The sequence below is a fragment of the Gnatocerus cornutus genome, unplaced genomic scaffold (genome assembly GCF_029298725.1).
Source record: "Gnatocerus cornutus isolate USDA-ARS CGAHR unplaced genomic scaffold, icGnaCorn1.1 ctg00000023.1, whole genome shotgun sequence".
Classification (NCBI taxonomy): Eukaryota; Metazoa; Arthropoda; class Insecta; order Coleoptera; family Tenebrionidae; genus Gnatocerus; species Gnatocerus cornutus.
This window is the reverse complement of record NW_028275375.1, coordinates 1170667-1193432: the sequence shown is the minus strand read 5'-3', so window position 1 is coordinate 1193432 and position 22766 is coordinate 1170667. Positions and strand designations below refer to the sequence as shown.

The 22766-nt window shown below is 35.4% G+C and overlaps 4 protein-coding genes across 6 annotated transcripts in view; all 4 read left to right on the top strand.

The window, feature by feature from the left end:
• The window catches only part of LOC148166266 (transient receptor potential-gamma protein-like), a 129063-nt gene that overhangs the window by 68791 nt on the left and 37506 nt on the right, over window positions 1–22766 (top strand). For 2 of the 3 annotated variants that reach the window (XM_088048671.1, XM_088048670.1), the window contains exon 8: window positions 45–255. In XM_088048671.1, the coding sequence (XP_087904797.1) occupies window positions 45–255 (211 nt within the window). Of the gene's footprint in view, window positions 1–44; window positions 256–4194; window positions 5032–5075; window positions 5246–5290; window positions 5651–9978; window positions 10160–10204; window positions 10399–10442; window positions 10610–22766 lie in introns of those variants that run through there. The other variant, XM_088048672.1, reaches the window with a different exon arrangement.
• LOC148166270 (sphingomyelin phosphodiesterase-like) lies at window positions 14269–15976 on the top strand. Its single transcript, XM_088048926.1, has 5 exons — window positions 14269–14382; window positions 14429–14970; window positions 15024–15555; window positions 15595–15785; window positions 15829–15976. The coding sequence occupies exons 1-5, from the start codon at window positions 14284–14286 to the stop codon at window positions 15974–15976; spliced, it is 1512 nt and encodes a 503-aa protein (XP_087905052.1). The 5' UTR covers window positions 14269–14283.
• On the top strand, window positions 16233–18225 carry LOC148166269 (sphingomyelin phosphodiesterase-like). Its single transcript, XM_088048673.1, has 4 exons — window positions 16233–17174; window positions 17226–17757; window positions 17797–17978; window positions 18024–18225. Exons 1-4 carry the CDS (start codon window positions 16237–16239, stop codon window positions 18223–18225), a joined length of 1854 nt encoding a protein of 617 aa, XP_087904799.1. The 5' UTR covers window positions 16233–16236.
• LOC148166268 (sphingomyelin phosphodiesterase-like) lies at window positions 20082–22165 on the top strand. The gene is made up of 6 exons (XM_088048814.1): window positions 20082–20193; window positions 20235–21081; window positions 21125–21490; window positions 21535–21712; window positions 21756–21946; window positions 21990–22165. The coding sequence occupies exons 1-6, from the start codon at window positions 20142–20144 to the stop codon at window positions 22132–22134; spliced, it is 1779 nt and encodes a 592-aa protein (XP_087904940.1). The 5' UTR covers window positions 20082–20141; the 3' UTR covers window positions 22135–22165.

Sequence of the window (22766 nt, the reverse complement as noted above, 5' to 3'; positions counted from 1 at the left end):
GCCGAAGACAACTTACCATCCTTTGTATTGACCCCGGTTTCTAGGTTAAGTCTCATGGAGCACGAGTTCAAGAGCGAGTATCAAGAGTTGAGGAAACAGTGTCAGGATTTTGCGACGGCGTTGCTCGATCACACGAGAAGCTCTTATGAACTGGAGGTGCTCCTCAACCACGACCCCACAGGGCCGGCGTTCGAGCATGGAGACAGGATGCATCTGAATAGGCTGAAACTCGCCATCAAGCTCAGGCAAAAAAAGGTAAGCGATAATTGGGGAAGGGGCGATGAAGGGGCGCTAAAGGGCTCATATCGACCCTCCAACAGAACGGACGTTTCTTATGTAGCGTAACAGCGATTTGTTATTTCCGGGTTTAATGCAAACGAGGGCTTGGAATTACAAATGGGCGAGAATTTGGGTCGCTTTATGGCCCAGTTTTTGACGATTCCTCCTGTCGCACATCACATCCGTGTTACAAAATTGCTAACTGCACATGAATTTTTCTAAAAAGAAAGTTGTAAATTTTACCTGGAAACCCAATTTGAAACTGCATAAATTCAATGACTCGATAATATTCTAAGATATTTTTAGACGATTAAAATTATATGAAAATATTTTTTTGAATATGCATCATAAAACATTTCAAATAGTTTGTATTATACAGGGTGATTTTTTTAAAACGGCAGGCGTTGTAGAATTTTTATTTATAAACCGATTTTATTAGTTTTTATTTCATTAGTATGTCGATTTCTTAGTATCTTTTGGGCGATACTCAACTTTCTTATTTTAAATTAGAACCCATTTTTTTTTATAATTTGGAATATATTAATTTTCTTGATTCAGAAATGTATAATATGTTCTACTTTTACCAAAAATATTTTTAAGAAATTTATAAAAATTGAAAAAAAATAAGCAATAAAAGTTAATAAAATCTAGGTGCATGGTGTCAGATAAAAGAATGCCGTTATTGTAATGTCAAAAAGCAGCAAATAACAGAAAGAATTGACAATTTTTTTTTAAATTATACCTTCTAAATTATGAAAAAAAATATGGGTGTCAATTTAAAATAAGAAAGTTGAGTATCGCCCAAAATATACTAAGACATTTAAAATTTTTTTAAAATCATCAGTTTATAGGAAATTAAAAACCATTTAATTTGTTTTTTAAATTTTTGCAATCGGTTCATAAATAAATTTTCTACAACGCCTGCCGTTTTAAAAAAATCACCCTGTATGATATGAATTATAATGGGTATATGTTGTGAATCTTATGTATGATTCAGGGTTTAGAGTTACAGTCATTACTTGTGGTGACCTCCAAAATCGTCTTTAATTTTAAAGAAAAAATTTTGAAATTAAAAGTTATAGAAAAATGCTATTTTATGAAGTTAATTTTTAAAGTCATAACGTCAAAATTTTAATTTAAGCATGCAATATTGCAAATTTTTATCTTTCAAATTAAAGACAATTTTGGGGTGACGAATTTGTTACTTTTTCTAAGGTGTTTATTAACTGTGCCAAAGTGCAAAATTCTAGAACAAAAAAATTGAGATTTTAGAAAATTGTATTTTAAAACCAACCAAATATTTTCAACTTTTTTTTGTTAAAATTTGTATTTTTGGTAGTTTTAAGTTATGACCATGAAATTTGGTTAGGTTACTACTTTTAAAGTGTTCACTAACTGCGCCAAAGTGCAAAAATTTAGAACAAAAATATAGAGATTTTAGAAAATTTTATTTTAGACTGAACCAAATATTTTTAACTATTTGTTACTTGTATTTTTGTTAATTTTGAATGTTATGGCAATGAAAAGAGGTTATTTTTTTAAGTTTTCATAAACTGTACCAAAATGCAAAATTTTAGTACAAAAAATAGAGATTTTAGAAAATTTTGTTTTATAAATAACTCTTCTTTTATTAAAATTCGTATTTTTGTTAGTTTTTAAGTTATGACGATGAAATTTGGGGAAGTCACTACCTCTAAAGTGTCCATTAACTGCGCCAAAATGCAAAAATTTAGAACAAAAAATAAAGATTTTAGAAAAATTTATTTTAGGAGGAACCAAAATATTTTCAATTTTTTTTAATTAAAATTCGTATTTGTGTTAGTTTTTAAGTTGTGTTAATGGAATTTGGGGAGGTTACTATTTTTTTAGTCTTCATTATTTGTGGGAAAGTGCAAAATTTTAGAGCAATAAATAAAGATTTTAGAAAATTTTATTTTAGAACGAACCAAATATTTTTAATATTTGTTTGTATTTTTGTTAATTTGTAAGTTATGGCAATTAAATTTGATGAGGTTATTTTTTTAAAAGTTTTCATGAACTGTACCTAAATGCAAAATTTTAGAACAAAAATTAGAGATTTTAGGAAATTTTATTTTTTAAATAACCAAATAATTTCAACTCTTTTTTTATAAAATTCGTATTTTTGTTAGTTTTTAAGTTATGACGATGAAATTTGGGGAAGTCACTACCTCTAAAGTGTCCATTAACGGCGCCAAAGCGCAAAAATTTAGAACAAAAAATAGAGATTTTTAGAAAATTTTATTTTAGAACCAACCAAATATTTTCAACTTTTTTTTATTAAAATTTGTATTTTTGTTAGTTTTAAGTTATGACCATGAAATTTGGGGAGGTTACTACTTTTAAAGTGTTCACTAACTGTGCCAAATGTCAAAAATTTAGAACAAAAAATGGAGATTATAGAAAATTTTATTTTAGACCGAACCAAATATTTTTAATTATTTTTGCTATTTGCATTTTTGTTAATTTTTATATTATGGCAATGAAATTTGAAGAGGTTATTTTTTATGAAGTTTTTATGAACTGTACTAAAATGCAAAATTTTAGAACAAAAAAATGGAGATTTTAGAACATTTTATTTTAGAAGGAACCAATATGTTTTCAACTTTTTTTTATTAAAATTCGTATTTTTGTTAGTTTTTAAGTTATGTTGATGGAATTTATGGAGGTTACTATTTTTTTAGTCTTCATTATTTGTGCAAAAGTGCAAAATTTTAGAGCAATAAATAAAGATTTTAGAAAATTTTATTTTAGAACGAACCAAATATTTTTAACAACATATTTGCTATTTGTATTTTTGTTAATTTTTAAGTTACGGCAACGAAATTTGAAGAGGTTATTTTTTATAAAGTTTTCATGAACTATACCAAAATGCAAAATTTTAGAATAATTTTTTTTTGTTTTTAAGTTATAACAATGAAATTTAGGGAAGTAACTTGATAAACTAGCGTTTTTTTCTGCGATTTCAAACACAATTTGCATTTTATTTTAAATAAAACACATTTCGCGACCTGAGAACTACATATGCCACAGTGTAATTTTAAAAATAAAATTGTGATAATACACATTTTTAACGAAACATTTTTTTTAGGCGACTTAAACTGGAATTTTTATTCCTCAAAAGCGGCCTAAAAGTAAGTCTTTTCTGGTCGCAAACATTTTTGGCCGATCTATGGTGGCGCCATCTATCCATAGTTTGGCATATTACATCAAGATACCGACATTACCCTCAATTTTATAATAATTTGGATAAAATCAAATCGACAAACTGCTGTAAAGTGCAACAAAGACGTTGAATTATTGAAAATGAACATAAAATATGAACTCTTCTGAAGGATTAATGTATATTTCCAATTATTCAGTTGTTATAAATGATTAAATCAATGAATCATAAATAAAAATTAATTAACTTGTAAATTTAATGCTGTCGCCTCGGTTATTAAGAAAAGGCTCGGCCAAAAAAGAAACACTTTTTGGCATTGGTACACAAATAACTATTACTTGGAATATAAAGTTTATTAGATCATGAATCATTTATTATTTCTCTCTATTAAATCCTTTTTGAGGGACATAATATTTCGAAACAAGGCAAATTATCTGCCTGGTTTATTGCTGAACTGTGGTAGAAAATATGCTAATTTTACCGACGATTTTTGCCCTTTTAGATGATTGGCATGTGCCAAATGGTTAGTATGCTGGGTTGCATATTTTTCAAAAGACGAATTTTAGTTGAGGGGTCGAACAGCCTTGTGCTTGGAATTACAAATAGGCGACAATTTGGATCGCTTTATGGCCCAGTTTTTCACGATTCTTTCTGTCGCACATCCGCCTAATCTTTAATCTTGAATCTTGAGCGCACTCGACCACCTAAAGTGTCTATTATTGTCTTCCACGAAGGTCAATCTCGCCGATAATAAAATCTACTTAAGTGCCCACCTGGCGCAAATCCGTACAATCGCCACGATGGCATCCGCGAGTGTTCTCCTGGTGCTCCTCCTAATTTCCACCTCTTCATGGTCTCTCAACACCGCCGACTACGACCCCCAAGTGGTAACAGCGTTGGAACCTGTAAAAAAACACTTCGAGGAGTTCTTCCGCACTGGTAACCCCACCGATGACTTCCACCACCTCTTGAAATCGTACCAATTCCCCGGTGTCTTCAGAGAAAACAATGACCACCTGTACGACGTGCCGACTCTTTGCTACTTGTGCAACCTCGTCGTGGACCTGGTGGTGGTGGAGCGCCGCGCGGGGTTGTCCCGCGAGAGCCTCTTCGACGAAGCTGTTTTGGTCTGCAAAGACATGAATATTGAATCAGACCGAGTTTGTAGAGGTGCCATTGATCGCTTCATCGACGTCTTCCTCTACATCATTGATAATTACGAGAATTTCACGTCGAATCGGGTCTGTGGGGTTGTTCTTCAGACCTCTGGGTGTCCCACCGGAGATGCTTACGAGTGGAGTATTGACATCCCCAGCGGAAACTCTCCGGAGAGGCCTCAACCGAACACAACCACAGCGGAAACGTTCAATATTTTACAAATCAGCGACATTCACTACGACCCGGAGTACCTCCCTGGAGGAAACTCAGCATGTGGAGAGCCTCTGTGTTGTCAAAACGACCAAGGAGAACCATCATCACCTGAAGAAGCGTGTGGTTATTGGACGGACTACCGCTCGGCTGATTCCCCCTGGCACCTGGTGGAGGAAACCGTCAGACAGGCCAAGACACAGGTTGGTGTTACCTTCATTTTCGCTCCTTTTCACGGGTTTACTAGGAGTTCGCGTACGTGTATTACACCGGCGACATCATCAGCCACCGCATCTGGGAGACCAGCATCGAGAAGAACACCGACTCCATCACCAAACTCCACGAGTATTTCAAAGAGGAGTTCGACGTGCCGGTTTTCCCGGTGTTCGGAAACCACGAGCCTTCACCGTTGAATTTGTAAGCCTCCATAAGGTCGCACCAGCAGGTAAAACGTCTTTGTAGGTGGCCGAGCGAGAACGTCGACGGCTCTAGTGTTAAGTGGCTCTTTGAGCTCGCCGCAAAGCAATGGTCGGACCTCATCGGAGAAGACATCACCGAGACGGTGCTCAAAGGTGGCTACTACTCCGTCAGTCCACGTCCTGGGTTTAGAATCATCGGAATTAACAGCAATCTTGGTTATATCGACAACTGGTGGTTGATCTATGAGGATGTTGATCCGTTCAACCAACTCCAGTGGTTGGCGGATGAGTTGAAAAGCGCCGAGGATAACAATGAGAGTGTTCATATTTTGTCGCACGTTCCTTCAGGAACTGGGCCGACTTTGGGAGTCTGGAGTCGCGAGTACTGCAGAATTGTTGAAAGGTGGGATGCCACCAGTTCGTCCCCGGCAATTCGTCTCCGATGAATTCGTCCTCCGGGCTCTTTCGTGCCCAAGGCAATTTGTCCCCTGTTTAATTCGTCCCGGTGCGATCTTTAAGAATAATTGAAAAAGTAAGAATTTTAGAATTTTTCATATGTAGGGCTAACTCAAAATCAAAACTTGTCTATTAAATTTCGTAACTTTGACACTTTTAAAGTTAGAACATTCAAATTTGGAAGATTCACTGTTTTGAAGATGCTAATTAAGTGTATTAAATTATAGAATTTTAGAATAAGAAGTAAGAATTTTAGAATTTTTCATATGTAGGACTAACTCAAAATCAAACTGTGTCTATTAAATTTCGTAACTTCGACAGTTTTAAGGTTAGAACATTCAAATTTATAAGATTCACTATTTTGAAAATGCTTATTAAGTGATTTAAATTATAGAATTTTAGAACAAGAAGTAAGAATTTTAGAATTTTTCATATGTAGGACTAACTCAAAATCAAACTGTGTCTATTAAATTTCGTAACTTCGACAGTTTTAAGGTTAGAACATTCAAATTTGGAAGATTTACTATTTTGAAGATGCTTATTAAGTGTAATAAATCATGGAATTTTAAAAGAAGAAATAAAAATTTTAGAATTTTTCACATGTAGCACTAACTCAAAATCAAACTGTGTCTATTAAATTTCGTAACTTTGACAGTTTTAAAGTTGGAACATTCAAATTTGGAAGATTCACTATTTTGAAAATGCTTATTAAGTGTATTAAATTATAGAATTTTAGAACAAGAAGTAAAAATTTTAGAATTTTTCATATGTAGGACTAACTCAAAATCAAACTGTGTCTATTAAATTTCGTAACTTCGACAGTTTTAAGGTTAGAACATTTAAATTTGGAAGATTTACTATTTTGAAGATGCTTATTAAGTGTAATAAATCATGGAATTTTAAAAGAAGAAATTAAAATTTTAAAATTTTTTGTATGCAGGACTAACTCAAAATCAAAATTTGTCTATAAAATTTTAAAACTTTGACAGTTTTAAAGTTCGAACAACCAAATTTGGTACATTTACTACCTTCAGGATGCTTATTTAGTGTATTAAATTATAAAATTTTAGAACAAGAAGTAAGAATTTTAGAAATTTTTTATATGTTGGAAGGACAAACTCAAAATTCCTTAAATTCCGAAAGTTTGACAATTTTAAAGTTAGAACAATTAAATTCGGTTTATTTACTAGTTTGGAGATGCTTATTAAGTGTATTAAATTTTAGAATTACAAAAAAAAATGTTTTACATTTTTTTAAATTTTTTATATGCAGGACTAACTCAAAATCAAAATTTGTCTTTCAAATTTTGTAACTTTGACAGCTTTAAAATTCGATTAACCAAATTTGGTATATTTACTACATCCAGGATGCTTAGTAAGTGTATTGAATTATAAAATTTTAGAACAAGAAATAAGAATTTTATAATTTTTTATATGTAGGACTAACTCAAAATTAAAATTTGTCTATAATATTTCGTAACTTCGACAGTTTTAAAGTCCGAACAACCAAATTGGGTACATTTACTACTTTCAGGATGCTTATTTAGTATATTAAATTCTAGAATTTTAGAGCGAAAAGTAAGAATTTAAAAAAAAATTATATGTAGGAAGGACAAACTCAAAATGTGTCTATTAAATTTCGTAACTTTGGCAGTTTTAAAGTTTGAACATTCAAATTTGGTTCATTTACTACCTTCAGGATGCTTATTTAGTGTATTAAGTTATAGAATTTTAGAACAAGAAATAAAAATTTTAGAATTTTTCATATGCAGGACTAACTTAAAATCAAAATTTGTCTATAAAAGTTCGTAACTTCGACAGTTTTAAAGTTCGAACAACCAAATTTGGTAAATTTACTACTTCCAGGATGCTTATTTAGTGTATTAAATTATATAATTTTAGAACAAAAAGTATGAGTTTTAGAATTTTTCATATGTAGAACTAACTCAAAATCAAAATGTGTCTATTAAATTTCGTAACTTTGACAGTTTTAAAGTTAGAATATTCAAATTTGGAAGATTTACTATTTTAAAGATGCTTATTAAGTGTAATAAATCATGAAATTTTAGAAAAAAAAAATAAAAATTTTAAAAAATTTTATAAGCAGGACTAACTCAAAATCAAAACGTGTCTATTAAATTTCGTAACTTCGACAGTTTTAAAGTTAAAACATTAAAATTTGGAACATTCACTATTTTGAAGATGCTGATTAAGTGTATTAAATTATAGGTAGAATTTTAGAACAAGAAGTAAGAATTTTAGAATTTTTTATATGTAGGACTAACTCAAAATCAAACTGTGTCTATTAAATTTCGTAACTTCTACAGTTTTAAAGTTCGAACAACCAACTTGGGTACATTTACTACTTTCAGGATGCTTATTTAGTGTATTAAATTGTAGAATTTTAGAGCGAAAAGTAAGAATTTAAAAAAAAAAATTATTGTATGTAGGAAGGACAAACTCAAAATGTGTCTATTAAATTTCGTAATTTTGGCAGTTTTAAAGTTTGAACGTTCAAATTTGGACGATTCACTATTTTGAAGATGCTTATTAAATGTATTAAATTATAGAATTTTAGAAGAAGAAATAAAATTTTTAAAATTTTTCATATGCAGAACTAACTTTAAATCAAAATTTGTCTATAAAAGTTTGTAACTTCGACAGTTTTAAAGTTAGAATAATTAAATTTGGTATATTTACTAGTTTGGAGATGCTTATTAAGTGTATTAAATTATAGAATTATAGAACAATTTTTTTTTTTCTTTTTTTTTAATTTTTTATATACAGGACTAACTCAAAATCAAAATTTCTCTTCAAATTTCGTAACTTTAAAAGTTTTACAGTTCGAGTAACCAAATTTGGTATATTTACTACTTCCAGGATGCTTATTAAGTGTATTGAATTATAGAATTTTAAAACTATAAGTAAGAATTTTAGAATTTTTCATATGTAGGGCTAACTCAAAATCAAAACTTGTATATTAAATTGCGTAACTTTGGCAGTTTTAAAGTTAAAACATTCAAATTTGGAAGATTGACTATTTTGAAGATGCCTATTAAGTGTATTAAATTATAGAATTTTAGAACAAGAAGTAAGAATTTTAGAATTTTTCACATGTAGGACTAACTCAAAAACAAAATGTGTCTATTAAATTTCGTAACTTCGACAGTTTTAAAGTTAGAACATTCAAATTTGGAAGATTCACTATTTTGAAGAAGTTTATTAAGTGTATTAAATTATAAAATTTTAGAACAAGAAGTAAGAATTTTATAATTTAGGACTAACTCAAAATCAAACTGTGTCTATTAAATTTCGTAACTTCTACAGTTTTAAAGTTCGAACAACCAAATTGGGTACATTTACTACTTTCAGGATGCTTATTTAGTGTATTAAATTCTAGAATTTTAGAGCAAAAAGTAAGAATTTAAAAAAAAATTATATGTAGGAAGGACAAACTCAAAATGTGTTTATTAAATTTCGTAACTTTGGCAGTTTTAAAGTTTGAACATTCAAATTTGGGCGATTCACTATTTTGAAGAAGCTTATTAAGTGTATTAAATTATAGAACTTTAGAACAAGAAGTAAGAATTTTAGAATTTTTCACATGTAGGACTAACTCAAAATCAAACTGTGTCTATTAAATTTTGTAACTTCGACTGTTTTAAAGTTAGAACATTCAAATTTGGAACATTGACTATTTTGAAGATGTTTATTAAGTGTATTAAATTATAGAATTTTAAAACAAGAAGTAAGAATTTTAGAAATTTTCTATATATAGAACTAACTCAAAATCAAAATGTGTCTATTAAAATTTGTAACTCCTACAGTTTTAAAGTTAAAATAGTCAAATTTATTATATCTACTCCTTTGAAGATGTTTATAAAGTGTATTAAATCATGGAATTTTAGAACAAGAAATAAGAATTTTAGAATTTTTTATATGGAGGACTAACTCAAAATCAAAATGTGTCTATAAAATTTCGTAACGTCGAAAGTTTTAAAGTTGGAACAAACAAATTTTGTACATTTACTACTTTCATAAAGCTTATTTACTGTATCAAATTATAGAATTTTAAAACAAGAAGTAAGAATTTTAAAATTATTTTATATGTAGGAAGAACAAACCCAAAACAAAGCTTTCAGAAACAAATTTGTGGGGGACGAATTAACCGGGGACAAAAAAGTCGGGCCCAAACTGTCGGGGCAAATTGCCGGGGACGAACCGTCCGCAAATCAAAACGAACAATGTTAGGAACTCTCCATACGGTTTTCTCCAGGTTCGCTAATACCATCACCGGTCAGTTCAATGGACACACGCACAAGGATGAGTTCCACGTGTTTTACAACACTTCAAATCCGGAAGAACCAGTAGGGGTGGCTTTCAACGGGGCGTCCGTTACCCCATTTAGCAACTCAAATCCTAGTTTCAAGTACTACGAGGTTGACGATACGACTTTTGTGAGTAAACCAGAGGATCGAGCGGTGTAAAAGAGAGAGTTTTAGCACCTCCTTGACTATGAAGAGTGGTACTTTAACTTGACTCTGGCGAACGCCGCAGGAGAGGGCGCCCCAGTGGAGTGGAAGAAACTGTACAGTTTTGTCGAAGCTTTTGGAGCGGAAACTTTGTTACCATCTGAAGTTGACCAAGTGGTGTACAGGATGACCGAAGACCACAGTCTTCTAGATGATTATTTCCTGTACGTTACCAACTGAAGTAACTAAAATAAACGGAAAATTTCAGATTCAAGTTCAGAAACGGCGACGCCGGCATCAAAGGCGGGTGTTCGGACGGCTGCAAAAAAGATCTTTTGTGCAGCATTGTAACGACGCTCTATGGAAATTATGACGCGTGTAACCGATTCTTGGCACTGTACGACGCATAACGTTCTAATAAAATTGCAAAATAAATCGTTTTTTATTTGGGAAATCTGACGACTAAATTTAAATTTAAATTTAAAATCAATCTTCTTATAAATGAGCTAGGCGATGCTCCAGTCAATATTCTAATTTGCGTCGGGGCGGATGGTAACAAGAAGGAAACTAAAAAGGTCGTTCAAGAAATAAAGCATGTCGGAGAGGAATTTTGCACGGTCCATCGTTAAGACAAATTGCCTTTAAAAGTGTTTATTGCGATTTTATGGTAATGACTTGGAAATATCGCTGTTTATCGAAAATCAAAGAACAATGAGTGATTAGCGGCAGTTATAGTTCTCGCGTCAAATGTAAAATATGAAGGTGCTGTGCTTAACTTTAGTTTTCCTGGCGATTTTCCCTTTGGCAACTCCGAGTTTCGTTGATTTCTTATTCAACCATTTCAACTTCTCGAGAAGAGTTCTCAAGCCAAATGAAGCCCAAGTTGGGAATTCGACAGCGAGTGAAGAGAACCAGCGCATGTTCAACTCAATGGCGGAAAATTTCAAAGATAGGATCAAAAAGAAGATCAATGAAATGGTGAAGGACAAAGTCGGCGAAATTGAGATTTATCTGACAACTCTGGCAAGGATCATGGATGGGAAATTGAATCAAAAGGAAGTTGGGACATTGCCAAAGGAAGTAAAGGTGGAAAAGGCGTTGGTAAAATCAGCAGCAAATTACGTTGGTGCTAACAAAGAAACAATCAAGGAGGACATTAAAGAAAATGTTAAAGACACAATCAAAGAATTTGATGATTCTCTTGTCGTGTCTTTGAAGGATTTGGAGAAACTTGAAGGAAAAACTGAACGTTAAATAAGTCGATTTGTGAAAGTTAAACAAAAATATAACTCTGGATAAAATTTTCTGTGTTTCTATTTTTGACCATGTAAACTCTTTTTATCTCTTATCACGAGATGATCAAAGGTTAAACGCCTTATCAGTATCAGTAATCAGATTCTTATTTCCTTAATATGTTATTGCATTTTTTATTTGTTTCGAGCGTTTTTTTATGTAGTTACAGGAATTAATTAGCTCAGGAATTTATCAGTTTTCACCTTCCAACAGAATTTATCGCCTTGGCCAACCAAATGTTGCGCTCGCGTTGGTAGTTTGGGTGCGTTTTTTGTAAGAAAAAATGCAGGCCAATGAATTAATTCGATTCACATCCATTCTCCATTTTGCTACGAAGAAAAGGTGGATTTTCTAATAATAATACGAGGAATAATTTATTTTTGGGGTAAACTTGCGATATTTAGGCTCATTTTACGCAGAATTTTGCGCAGATTCCAAATCTGGGATTGAAGTTCTGATCCGACAACAAATAATTGAGTTATGGTTGATCAAAGTTTCGGATAGTTGATTTTCATTTTTCCTAATTTTTAAAGTACAATAAGTATAATTATAATAAGTAAAATAAGTAATATCTTGGACACTATTAGAGATATTGAGATGCGGTTTGCGCCATTATTTTTCTCACATCATTTTACGTCAGAAAAAGTTCTCAAAAGCTTGAAATTTGATAGTCGATTTTTCGCGAATTTTGACTCAAACGATGAAAATTTTTCAATTTTTGGATTTTTATTTAGCCTCGTTTATTTATTTAGCAAACTCAACAAATTTCAGCGCACTTTACGCAAAATGTCACGGTGAATTCAAAGCCGCTAGAATTTTTAATTATCGTCAACAAATAACTGAGTTATGGCCATTTGAACTTTTTGGTTGTCGCTAAGAGCCGAATTTTTTAAGGTTCGAAACAATTCGTGCTCAAAATCTCGGACTCTGCGGTTTGCTCCATCATTTTTCTCGCAATTTTTTACATAAGAAACAGTTTTTAAATTTTCCACAAGTCGAAAGTTGCAGTTTTTCGCGAAAATTCATGACTAAAACTATGCCAAACTTCTGACGTCGATATCTCGCTTATTTTTTGAGTAAACTTGCGTTATTCTACATCAGGGTACGCAGAATTTTCCACAGATTCCAAATCTGGGCTTGAAATTTAGATCCGACAACAAATAACTGAGTTATGGCCGATCAAAATTTGGGATAGTTGATTTTCATTTTTCCTAACTTTTCGTAATTTTTAAAGTTAAATATCTCGCAAACTATCAGCGATATTGAGATGCGGTTTGCGCCATTGTTTTTCTTGGCTCATTTTACGTTAGAAAAAGTTGTCAAAAGCCCAAAATTCGATAGTCGATTTTTCGCGAAAAAAAAATCCGACTCAAATGATGAAAAATTTTCAATTTTTTTTATTTTTAGCCATAACTTGTAATCTGTTTGTCCGATCGATCTCAAATTTGACAAATAGATAGATCTCGAGCTCCTCTTTCGACTCATGTTTAACACAAAGGCATTAAACGTCGTTTTCACTTTTAACACAGTGATTGAAAATCACCCCAAAACGACCTCTTCAAAACAGTTTTTGGCCAATGCCTCGTTTATTTATTTAGCAAATTCAACAAATTTACTCACTTTACGCAAAATGTCACGCCGAATCCAAAGCCGCAAGAATTTTTAAATTTAGTCAACAAATAACTGAGTTATGGCCGTTTAAATTTTTGGGTTGTCGCCAGAGGGCCAAATTTTTGAAGGTTCGAAACAATTCGTGCTCAATATTTCGGAAACTATCACAGATATTGAGATGCGGTTTGCGCCATCGTTTTTCTCGCGATTTTTTACATAAGAAATAGTTTTTACATTTTCCAAAAGTCAAAAGTTGCATTTTTTCGCAAAAATTTATGACTAAAACTATACCAAACTCATACATCGATATCTCGCTTATCTAATGTTGGGGCAAACTTGCGTTATTTGAGCTCATTTTACGCAGAATTGTGCGCAGATTCTAAATCAATTCAAAATCCACGCCAGCCAACAAATAACTGAGTTATGGCCGTTTAAATATTTGGATATGTGATTTTTCTTTTTAAAATTCTTCAAGCTCGATATTTTCGAAACTACAACAGACAAAAAGAAACGGTTTGCACCATCGTTTTTCACGCGCTTTTCTCCTTAAAAAATCGTCCTCAAACACCCAAAATTCGATGGCCGCCACTCGTAAATTAATTATTTGACCCACCGACCCGCTAGACTTAGATTAATGTTATTCGTATCACGACAGATTTGGATCAAATTTTGTTCTCTTCGTGTTCACTAATTTTAACAAGTGCTCAGATTCTTATCTAAAATTGGTATAAATATTATCCTGGCAACAATCTAAAGCAGAGTTTAGCCAGCTATCAACTAATTTGTTTGTTGATTAATATTAATTTATTACAATTAGAACCAAAATCAAAAATTATCTTTTTAAAAACTTCCTTAACCTACATACTTAATTATCACACCTGTGGCCACCACTCGTTTGTTGAACCTCAAACATGCAACTCTTGTGGCCTCTTCTTTTATTAACACTACCAGGAGTAGTACCCCTCAACACCCAAGGTGAGAATCCCAATTTTTCCAAAGATTTCCAAACTCAAACTTCAGAAAACTTCGATCTTTTGGTGCGCGGAATCAAAGAACAAAAACCTGACTACCTCTTTGACGCCCTGAAAACTTACCAGTTGAAGCGCTTGTTCCGCGAAGGAATGGAAAAGTCGTACAACAACCCCCAAGTGTGTCTCCTCTGCAACGTAGTAGTTGACACTATGATTGCCAAACGAAAATTAGGAATGTCCAGAGGCTTTCTAGCCGGTGAAATCCAACTGTTGTGTTCACTTCTTGGAATTGAGACTCGCAGAGTGTGTGAGGGCGTCGTCGAACTCAACATTGTGAGTGCTAGTCTTGGTCTTCCTCCTCTAACTCGTTAGTTCTTAGGACACGCTGTTGTACATTGTCGATAATTATCCCGGTTTGAAACCGAAGAGGATTTGTGGGGCGGTTTTTCAGTTCTTAGGGTGCTCAGCAGGGGATGAATATGAGTGGTCCGTCAAACTACCCAGTGGTAACTCCAAAGAAAGAACTCAAGGAAAATCGACGAGTTTTAAAGTTTTGCAACTAAGCGACATTCATTACGATCCGAATTACACTCCTGGAGGAAACGCGGATTGTGGAGAGCCTCTCTGTTGTCAGGAGGATCAAGGAGCACCTAACTCCGAAGACACTGCTTGTGGCTACTGGAGTGACTATAGACACGCCGATGCTCCGTGGCACCTAGTGGAAGAAACGCTCCGACAAGTCAAAACTCAAGAATTTGATTATGTGTACTTCACTGGTGATGTCGTCAACCATCGAGTTTGGGAGACCAGCATCTCCAGCAACACGAAGACAATCTCCCAGTTGTACTCTTTCTTCAAAGACAGTTTTAAAGTTCCTGTGTTTCCCGTTTTCGGGAACCACGAGCCTCATCCTCTAAATCTGTAAGCCCGAAGATTGTCTTTTAATCTTCGATTTTGATAAACGAGTTTCATAGTTGGCCCACTGAGAAGTTCCCACTCCAGTGGCTCTTTACTTTAGCCGCCGAGCATTGGCCCCAGCTCATCGGAGAAGACGTCAGCGACACCGTCCTCAAAGGGGGCTACTACACAGTGAGCCCCCGGCCCGGTTTTAGAATCATCGCCATCAACAGCAACCTAGGTTACACGTTCAACTGGTGGCTCATCTTCAACGACGTTGATCCGTTCGGCCAACTCCAGTGGCTCAGCGACACTCTTAAAACAGCCGAGGACAACAAGGAGAGTGTCCACATTTTGTCTCACATTCCCACAGGAAGCCAGGAGTGTCTCAAAGTGTGGGGGCGGGAATACTCCAGGATTGTTGACAGGTTTGCCCACACCATCACCGGGCAGTTTAATGGGCACACGCATAAAGACCAGTTCCACGTGTATTACAACAGATCCAACCCCATTCAACCAGTGGGGGTGGCTATCAACGGAGCCTCAATCACCCCCTTTAGCTCGGCGAATCCCAGTTATAAGATCTATGAAGTTGAAGGGGCGAGTTTTGTAAGTTGAGACGAGGGTTGGCTTTAACACTTTGTTAAGACTTTGAGGGACTACGAGGAGTGGACTTTTAACTTAACTCTTGCAAACTCCCAACCCTTAGAAAGGGTGCAATGGTACAAATTGTACAGTTTTGTGGAGGTGTACGGAGTTGAGAGTTTACACCCTCTGGAAGTTGATAAACTCTTGTACAAAATGGCGGAAAACCATTCTCTTCTCAACGACTACTTCAAGTAGGTTTTCGGGGAGTTGTGCGATGATTATTGTGGTTTTTAGGTTCAAGTACCGAAATGGAGACGCTGGGATTAAAAGGGGGTGTGATCAACAGTGCCAAAGAGATAATCTGTGTGAGATTACCACCACGGTTTTCCAAGAGGATGGTCATTGCAACCGGTTTTTGAAATTGTACGATCAAGGGCGCTGAATTTCTTAGTTTCAATAAAATTTCTGGGAAGACAGAGTTTTGCATTCAAGGTTGCCAGCGTTTACTTAGAGATCCTCCAAGTTACACAATTGAATTGTTTGTTAATGATAACACAGACTGATTTTTTTTGATAATGTTTAGGAAGATAAAGTCCAAGATCACGGAAAAGATTAACAGATAATTCCTCCGTATTTACATAAAAAAATGCCATTGTCAAATGAATATAATAAGGTCTTGCCACATTTAACTTGTGAGTTAAAATGAGGCCAACACTTCTTGTGCTAGCAACTCTTATCTGTCTCTCCCAAACCCATGGTAAGTGGAATCTTCACGTTCGCCACTATTCTCTTCTTCCAGACGACGTGGACCTCCTCAAAAATGACCTCCAACAACTCTTCACCACCAGCAAAGTCCCTCCAAACTTACCACGGCGGTTACAGTCCCACCAACTCCCCAATATCTTCCGTGTTAACCCGAAGAAACTCGCAGAACGTTTAATAGTGTGCCCTTTATGTACCTTCATTTTCGACCAAGCGATCGAAGCAACAAGAAACGGCACTTCCCCAGCTGCCATCGTCTCCATAATAAAATTCCTTTGCGTCTCTTTGAACGTAGAATCCTCGAGAGTTTGTTCAGGCACCATCGACATGAACGCGGAGATTCTCTTTTACATAATCGCCAATTCTGAAGTGAGTGGAGAGAGGATCTGCGGGTCGATTTTACAAGGCGCTGGGTGTACCATGGGCGCTCAACCATCGTGGTCAGTGGCGCTACCACCTCCCACCAACAGAACCGCCTCCAATTACAGTTCCGAAGAAACCTTCAAAGTCGTACAATTGTCTGATATTCATTACGATCCGAACTACCGAGCGTTTGGTAACCCGAATTGTGGCGAACCTCTTTGTTGTCAGGAAGACCAAGAGTACACTGGGGAGTCCTCGAGTTCTTGCGGGTTCTGGACTGACTATCGCCACGCCGATTCTTCGTGGGCGCTCATCGAGGAAGCCGTCAAACAAATCAGGAGTCATGACGCGGATTTTGTGTACTTCACCGGTGATGTTATCAGTCACAGAGTCTGGGATACTTCGATTTCAAAGAACAACGCGTCGATTTCCCAACTCTATTCCTTCCTAAACCGGAGTTTTAATATTCCGGTTTTCCCGATTTTCGGGAACCACGAGCCGCACCCCCTCAATCTGTAATTATGGAAGTTGGAGTTGCGAGCTCCTTTAATTAAGCAGAGTTTTAGTTGGAGTCCAGGAAAATCTCGCGGGTTCTCCACGTCGTGGCTCTTCGAACTCGCTGCGACCTTCTGGTCGGATCTCACAGGAGAAGACATCACAGAGACGGTCCGGAAAGGGGGATTTTATACAGTCACTCCACGCCCCGGATTCCGAATTATAGCCATCAACAGCAACCTCTGCTATGTCTTCAACTTCTGGCTGCTGTTCGACGACTCTGATTTGTACGAGCAGTTACAATGGTTGGCCGACACTCTTAAAGTCGCGGAGGATAATAACGAACGCGTCCACATCCTCTCTCATGTTCCCCCAGGAACCTACGAGTGTCTCCTGAAATGGGAACAGGAGTACTCCAGGATTATCAACCGGTTTTCCCACATCATCGCCGGGCAGTTCAATGGGCATTCGCACTGGGACGAATTCCGCGTCTTCTACAATGGTACTCAACCCATCAACGCGGCTTTCAACGGCGCTTCTTTAACTCCTTACAGTTGGTCGAACCCCAGTTACAAACTCTACGAAGTTGACGCCGAGACTTTCGTAAGTAGGGACGTGGTAGGCGCACTAAACTCCTTTTAGTCTCTTCGGGATTACGAGCAGTGGACTTTTGATTTGGGTACTGCAACAAACGAGTCGCTTCAATGGTACAAAGAGTACAGTTTCGTGGAGGCGTACGATGTTGAGAGTCTGAATCCCGCCCAACTGGACCGAGTTTTGTACAAAATGGCGGAGAATAAGTCGCTTTTGCAGGACTATTTCAGGTGGATGGTGGTGGAGTTTGGAGTTTTTTTTACAAGAAGTTTCAGGTTTAAGTACCGGGATGGAGAGCACATGCTGGAAGTTGGGTGCGATTCTAGTTGCGAGAGGGAGAATTTGTGTCAGATCGCCACGACAGTGTACGGGGATGATGTCCATTGCGAGCGGTTTCTGGGGGTCTATGGAGGAAGTCAAAGGGTTTATCTTCAGTGGTGGCTAGTTGTGATTTCGGTTCTTTTATCTGTTACTTAAAGAAGCACTGCCAGAAAAAAAACAAACTTTAATGCAACTAGTAATACAATTTCTATATTAGGGCATTAGAATGACTTTATTCTATGTTAAAAAATCATGCTAAAACAATTTTGGGTTCAAAAGTCTCTAAAAGAATGACACGATTTTTGGTGTCACAATGAAAAATCACCCAAAATTACTAAAGAATGAAGTTTATATGCCATTTTGGATGCTGTAGGTTGACTTTTGAAGCTAAATTCGAAAGAAAAGCCGTAATATAGAAATTACTATTAAAAACTCGTTACAGAGGTCAATTCCAACATTCGTTCTTTCTGCTCAAGCGCAAATCTAGGGAATTCTGCAACTTGTTTTAGAATACCCTATTTAGTGTAGTGGACATTCCTAGTCAAAGTCGAATATTCCCTATAAAGAACTTTGTCGATTTCGACTCAGGTTTGCAACATAACAAAGTCACTTGATAGTTTAAAATTGAATAGTTTAAAATTTTAAATTTTGCAACAAAACGAATTTTCATTGAATGCACGTTAATGATAAATTACCAAAAGAATTGCCATTTTCTGAATAAATAATTCTTTGGAGAACAATTCAATATACAATTTTCAAGAGCAAATTAAAACTTTTAATTGTGTTTTATTTATTATCGAATCTGGACGTTTTTGTCATTAAGTGTACGTCATCGGCAAGTTTCTAAATACACTTAAAGTACTCCTAAAAATAAAAGTATTTATGGAATTAGAGACACAAGGGATTCCTTTTTTGACTAGACGAGCTATTGATGATCGAGTCGAAGAGGAAATGAATCCACACGTCGTGTGATAGTGGCATTTTTGCCTCGTGATTTGTAAGATTATTTCTTATTCAGTAAATAAAAAGCTATAAAATCAGTATTTTCTTACATATGTCAGATTTTGATAAATTTTTGTATTTGTATTTTATCGACAACTTATTTATATGACTTGTCCTAAACAAACGGCATTTTGTAAATGAAATGTTGTTTAAAATAGACTCATTTCGTAACTGAATTAGTAAAATTAAAATTAATTATATAAATTAGGTTTTGTCTTGTTATTAAATGAAGTATTTTTGCGATTAAATGCAAATAGCTATTTTGTGTTAAATTGTAGTCTTTGGATAAAAATATTAATTTGGTACTTATTTAATTTAATTTCGTTATTTTTAGTACGACAGGAACAAAACTTATTCCTATTGTTTCTTTTGTTTGTTTTAGTAATATCACCAATTTGCAGAAATTTAAATCAAAAAGTCGAATTTTTAGAAATTTTCGTTTTAAGACCAAAAAAATGCCACCAAAGTTTTTTAAGATCCTGTAATTTCTTTATTTTATATGTCATTTTAACGAAATTTGTGGAGATTATTACTCTTGACTGTCTTATTTACAGTGCCGATTCACAAAAATTTAGAGCGAAAAGGAGAATTTGTACATATTTTTATTTCGAGCAGCTAAAAAAAATTACAAAAAAACTTGAACGCGCTTTAATTTCGACATTTTTGGGGTCTCAAGAACGAAATTTGTGTTCTTAGAAGTTGCTAAATTTGGGTTAATTTTAATATATCTTTGTTAGCCATTATTTCTAATAACGTATTACCTTTTTTTGATAAAAACATTGTTATTTTTATTAATAATTAATAAATAATAATTTTTATTAATTAACTCATTTATTAAAATGAGTTGTGTAATGAATTGATTACACCACTAGTGATATTATCAAACTCGAAGGTACAATACAAATACTAATAATTGTATTGTTTTTCTTGTTTACCCTTTAAGACACTTCAACTTATCAGTGCTCTATCCATCATTTTTATCAATTTAGTGATGAGGTGTTTCAAGTACTTTTGCAATGAGCGACTGTATTTAAACGCGTACAGTTTCCACTTGTTGTTACTCCCCCAAAATGAAACTCCTCTACGTCTTCGTGTTACTCTTCTTCGGCGTCTCAGCTAACAGTAAGTCTCCACTCTTTAGAACGAGATTAAACTATTCCTAGAAAATTTTGAGCGGATCGGAAATGGGATCACCGAATATATAAAAACTGGTACCATTTCTTCGGGGTTTGAAGAAGCCGCAAAGAGTTACCAGTTAACTCATGTCTTCCGTGACCACATGGAAAACGTCTACGACAATGCAGAAGTTTGTTACATGTGCAGCCTCGTGTTTGATTTAGTTGTCCACGAACTGGAAGAAGGAATGACCAAAGAGGATCTCATGGAGAGAATTCTCTACCTTTGTACTTCTTTAGGTGTTGAAACCGAACGCGTTTGTCAAGGGAGTGTGACTCAGAACATTGATATTTGGCTCTACATTGTTAATAACTATCCTGGCATCAAATCGGAGCGGGTTTGTGGCTCGCTCTTTCAAAATTATGGTTGTGCGACTGGTGATAGCTTCGAGTGGTCAATTACAATACCGGAAGGGAAACCAGTTCAACGAGCGTTGGACGAGGGGGCTGGAGACAGTTATAACATTTTACATCTTTCGGATTTTCACTACGATCCCAATTATAAAGTTGGTGCGAACGCGGATTGCGGAGAACCAGTTTGTTGTCAGTTTGACCAAACAGAACTAGCTTCTGAAGACGCTGCTTGCGGCTACTGGAGTGATTACCGGTTGGCGGATATTCCATGGTACACCGTGGAGGAGACGGTTCGTCAGACCAAAACGCAGAAGTACGACTACGTTTATTACACTGGTGATATTATCGCCCATCGAGTTTGGCAAACTTCTGTTGATAACAATACGAAGACGATCTCGAAGATTTACTCGTTTTTGAACGAATCGTATGATATCCCAATTTTTCCGGTGTTTGGGAATCATGAACCTCATCCTTTCAACGTGTAAGTTTGAGCGAATCTCTTCGAAGGCTAATGGGGGTTTTAGGTGGCCGGACGATAAACTCGAAGACGAGAGTTTGTCGGTGAAGTGGCTGTTCAAACTAGCCGCCGAAGAGTGGTCACAACTCATCGGACAAGACGTCACCGAAACGGCGTTAAAAGGGGGGTACTATAGTGTGTCCCCTCGAGAGGGGCTCAGAGTGATTGGTCTTAACAGTAATGTCTGTTACACGGACAACTACTGGTTGTTCTTCAGCGATGTTGATCCGTTCGAGCAGCTGCAGTGGCTCGTTGGAGTCTTACAGAAAGCCGAAGAAAATAATGAGAGTGTCCACATTTTAACGCATGTTCCCACAGGAGACGCCTCCTGTTTGAAAGTCTGGAGTCGCGAGTACCGGAGAGTTATAGAAAGGTAACACCAGCGAGTGTTGTCTTGGTTGTACAAGAAGTTTCTAGATTCAATTCGACGATAACGGGGCAGTTTAATGGTCACACGCACCGCGACGAATTCCACGTTTATTTCAATGGAAATTCGACGGACCCCATTGGGGTTGCTTTCAACGGGGCTTCAGTCACCCCCTACGATAACTCCAACCCTAGTTACAAAATCTACTCGGTCGATTCCTCCACTTATGTTAGTACACCTCTCTTGTATTACCACTCACCCGAATTTCCAGACACTTTTAGATTATGAAGAATGGACGTTTAATCTTACTTTAGCAAATTCGAAACCTTCTGAAACTCCAGAATGGTATAAACTCTACAGCTTTGTCGAAGCCTACGGGGTGGATAATTTACAACCATTTGAGGTCGGAAAAGTCCTTTATAAGATGGCGGAAGATCATTCTTTGCTCGATGACTACTTTAGGTGCGATTAAGTGGTAGTTATTCCTCGTAATAATTGATTGTAGATTTTATTATCGGGACGGCGATGCTGGGATTGAAGGGGGTTGTGATGAGACGTGCAAAATGAACAACTTGTGCGATGTGGCAAGGGCGCAGATTGGGGACAACACTCAGTGCGATTATTTCAAGGATTTGTACAATCAACATTAATATGATGGATTAATAAAGAAGTTTAAATTTTCTTTGGATATTTGTTTTGTTGAAATTCCTTTAGATGGTTTAAATCTAAATGGTACAAGTTTTGAAACACATTTTTTCAAAAATTGAGCTGTGTAAAATAGACTTTCAAAGTCGGTATAATGATTTAGTGACTTTTCTGTCATTCAATCTCTCACTGTACGAACTATAGTTTTCTAGATTTCGAGCTCTACTCTGTGAAACCAACCTAGAAAACGATCAGAATGTGATTCTTGAGATTCTATTGGACTCTGTAGGTCTTCATCTACAGTGGCGGCCAAAATAAAGTGGTGGACCACATTTTTTCAAAACTTGAGTTGTGTAAAATAGGCTTTCAAAGTAGGCATAATAATTATACAGTAGGCTAAACAATGATATTAATAAAATAAAATAAAAAAGGCACTACTAATAGTTGTAGCCTACTTATGCAGGGTGTTGCTTATTCTTTTTGACTTTTAAATGCATCTACAAAACCCATTTACATTGTAGACACAGGTTACCCCTTGGTGAGGGCCAAAATAAAGTGGTACAGCACTTGAACGACGTTGAGCCTAAAAATTAAATCGTTAAACTACTAATAGGATGTTATCATAACTACCAATACA